The sequence below is a fragment of the Aptenodytes forsteri genome, unplaced genomic scaffold (assembly GCF_000699145.1).
Source record: "Aptenodytes forsteri isolate BGI_AS27 unplaced genomic scaffold, ASM69914v1 Scaffold168, whole genome shotgun sequence".
Lineage (NCBI taxonomy): Eukaryota > Metazoa > Chordata > Aves > Sphenisciformes > Spheniscidae > Aptenodytes > Aptenodytes forsteri.
This window is the reverse complement of record NW_008796047.1, coordinates 293,346-295,296: the sequence shown is the minus strand read 5'-3', so window position 1 is coordinate 295,296 and position 1,951 is coordinate 293,346. Positions and strand designations below refer to the sequence as shown.

General features: G+C 62.5%; 1 protein-coding gene across 1 annotated transcript in view; it reads left to right on the top strand.

The window, feature by feature from the left end:
- Window positions 1–969: 969 nt before the first annotated feature.
- BMP1 (bone morphogenetic protein 1) overlaps window positions 970–1,951 on the top strand; it is a 41,178-nt gene continuing 40,196 nt past the window's right edge. Inside the window, exon 1 of the mRNA XM_019473900.1 lies at window positions 970–1,114. Within this exon, the coding sequence (XP_019329445.1) occupies window positions 970–1,114 (145 nt within the window). The remainder of the gene's footprint in view (window positions 1,115–1,951) is intronic.

Sequence of the window (1,951 nt, the reverse complement as noted above, 5' to 3'; positions counted from 1 at the left end):
CCCCATCTGCTTGGCAGCTGGCAGCTTGCAGACAGTGCGTTTTGCTTCCCGGGGCTGCAAAGCACTCGCTCGTGGTGAGCTGCGGGGCTGCTGGGGAGGGGGGGGGCAACGGCGTTTTGCTTCCCGGGGCTGCAAAGCACTCGCTCGTGGTGAGCTGCGGGGCTGCTGGGGAGGGTGCGGGGGCAACGTGGGGCAGGACACGGGGGTGACGAGCTCCTGATGGAGCTGAACCACTCCTGGCAGGGCTTTGGGACGGGCTTTGCCCCCGGCACTGTGAGGACGCCCGTGCAGCCCACTGCCCCCCACAGCTCGGCTTTTGGGGCTGTGCCTCAGGCAGCATGCTGCAGAGATGCAGCTTTTCCGAGGGTTTTCAGGATTCCCTTCAGAGCTGGCGTGGCAACCTTCCCCCTGCCGCTCCGCGGGCAGGGAGCGGAGGCACGGAGCGATGCACCTGGGTCAGCACCAGGAGCCCTGCCTGCCCGTCCTGCCGCACCAGGCGACCTGCCTGCTTTGCCGATGAGCAGGACACAACCCATCCCACGGCCCGGCCACGCAGCTGGAGCAAGGGGGGAGAAGGCGGCTGGAGCCCAGACCCCTTTGGGGATTAGCAAAATGAGGGACCAGAGACTGCGATAGCAGCCGAACCTGCGGCATCGCCACAACCCCTCAGCGACTGCTTGGGGACAGAGGAAACCCCCTTACCTCTCCTGCGCCTTCGCCGGTGCGGGGGATCCGCGGCACGCAGAGACGGGCAGTGCCGGACAGTGCAGCTGACCGCGGGCTGCAGGAGCTGGCTGCCTGCGTGGGAGGATGTGCGTTCGGGGGCTTATTTATTCCAGGGCTCGAGAAAACATCATATGTCCGACACGTCAGGGGGAGCTGCCTTGCAGCCAGGGCTCCCGGGCTCCGTGGGGCTGGCCCTGCCGGAGCGGGCAGCTGCCCGCTGCGGGGCACGGGCCACGGCACCCCATGGCCGCCCGCCGCCTCCTGGGAAGGTGCAAGGAGCTCATGGGGCAGGAGACCATCGACAGTCGACGGATATTGTGGTGCTTGGAAAACCACGTTTGCAAGGGAGCCGGGTCCCAGGGAGCGAACGCCAGCGTGGGAAAGCCAGGCTGGTGCGGAGGGAGGTGGAGGAAAAAGCTCCACCGAGAGCCCCAGGTCCCCGGAGCGCTCCGTGAGAAAGGGGCAATATCAGGGTGGAAACCAGCGGCCAGATCCTGACATAATGGATTTACATCATCCGGGGACTCAGCCCTCAAACATCCTTCCCAGCAGAGGGATGGAAACAGAAAGTATTTCAAAGCCCGGCTTGTTTTTCACGGGGGATCTGTTTGTTTTCTTGGGAGACCAGCTAGAGGTTGGAGATGAATTAGGCAGTTGCTCCCCGCGTTCCCATCCCCGGGCTGCACCGTGCAATGTGTGGGCTGGGGACGGCGTGGGGAAGCAGAGCGAGACCACTTTGCAGGAGTTTATTTATTTGCTCGAAGGGAAAGGTTTACTGGATGTAGGTTTTGCAATGCCGGGCTAGCTAGCAAAACACATCCCGAGATGATCTGCTGTTGGGGGAGGAAAGTAACGGCTCAAGATAAGGCACGAAGGAGATTTCCCCACGATCTGCCGTGCCTGGTGGGAACGAGTCAGGCCCTGAATGCGGGAGGTCCCTGGAAGCGAAAGGGAAAGAGGGTTTGGGGGGGTTAGTGGGCAGGGGAGGGAGCGGAGCCTGGATGCCTGTGTGCATCCAGCGTGTCCCCGGGGCAGTAATTGTATGCAGTAACACTGAACACTTAAAAACTTAAAAAATAACGTTAATGCAAGTTATGAGAATATTGTAAGACAACAGGGCTGTGTTTGTCCGGGAGCAGCAAGAGCGGGCTGCGCTGCACGGGATGATGAGCCAGGAGCCGGGGGGAGGGGGGGGGGATCGCACGCTCTCCCCCCTCCCACCCGC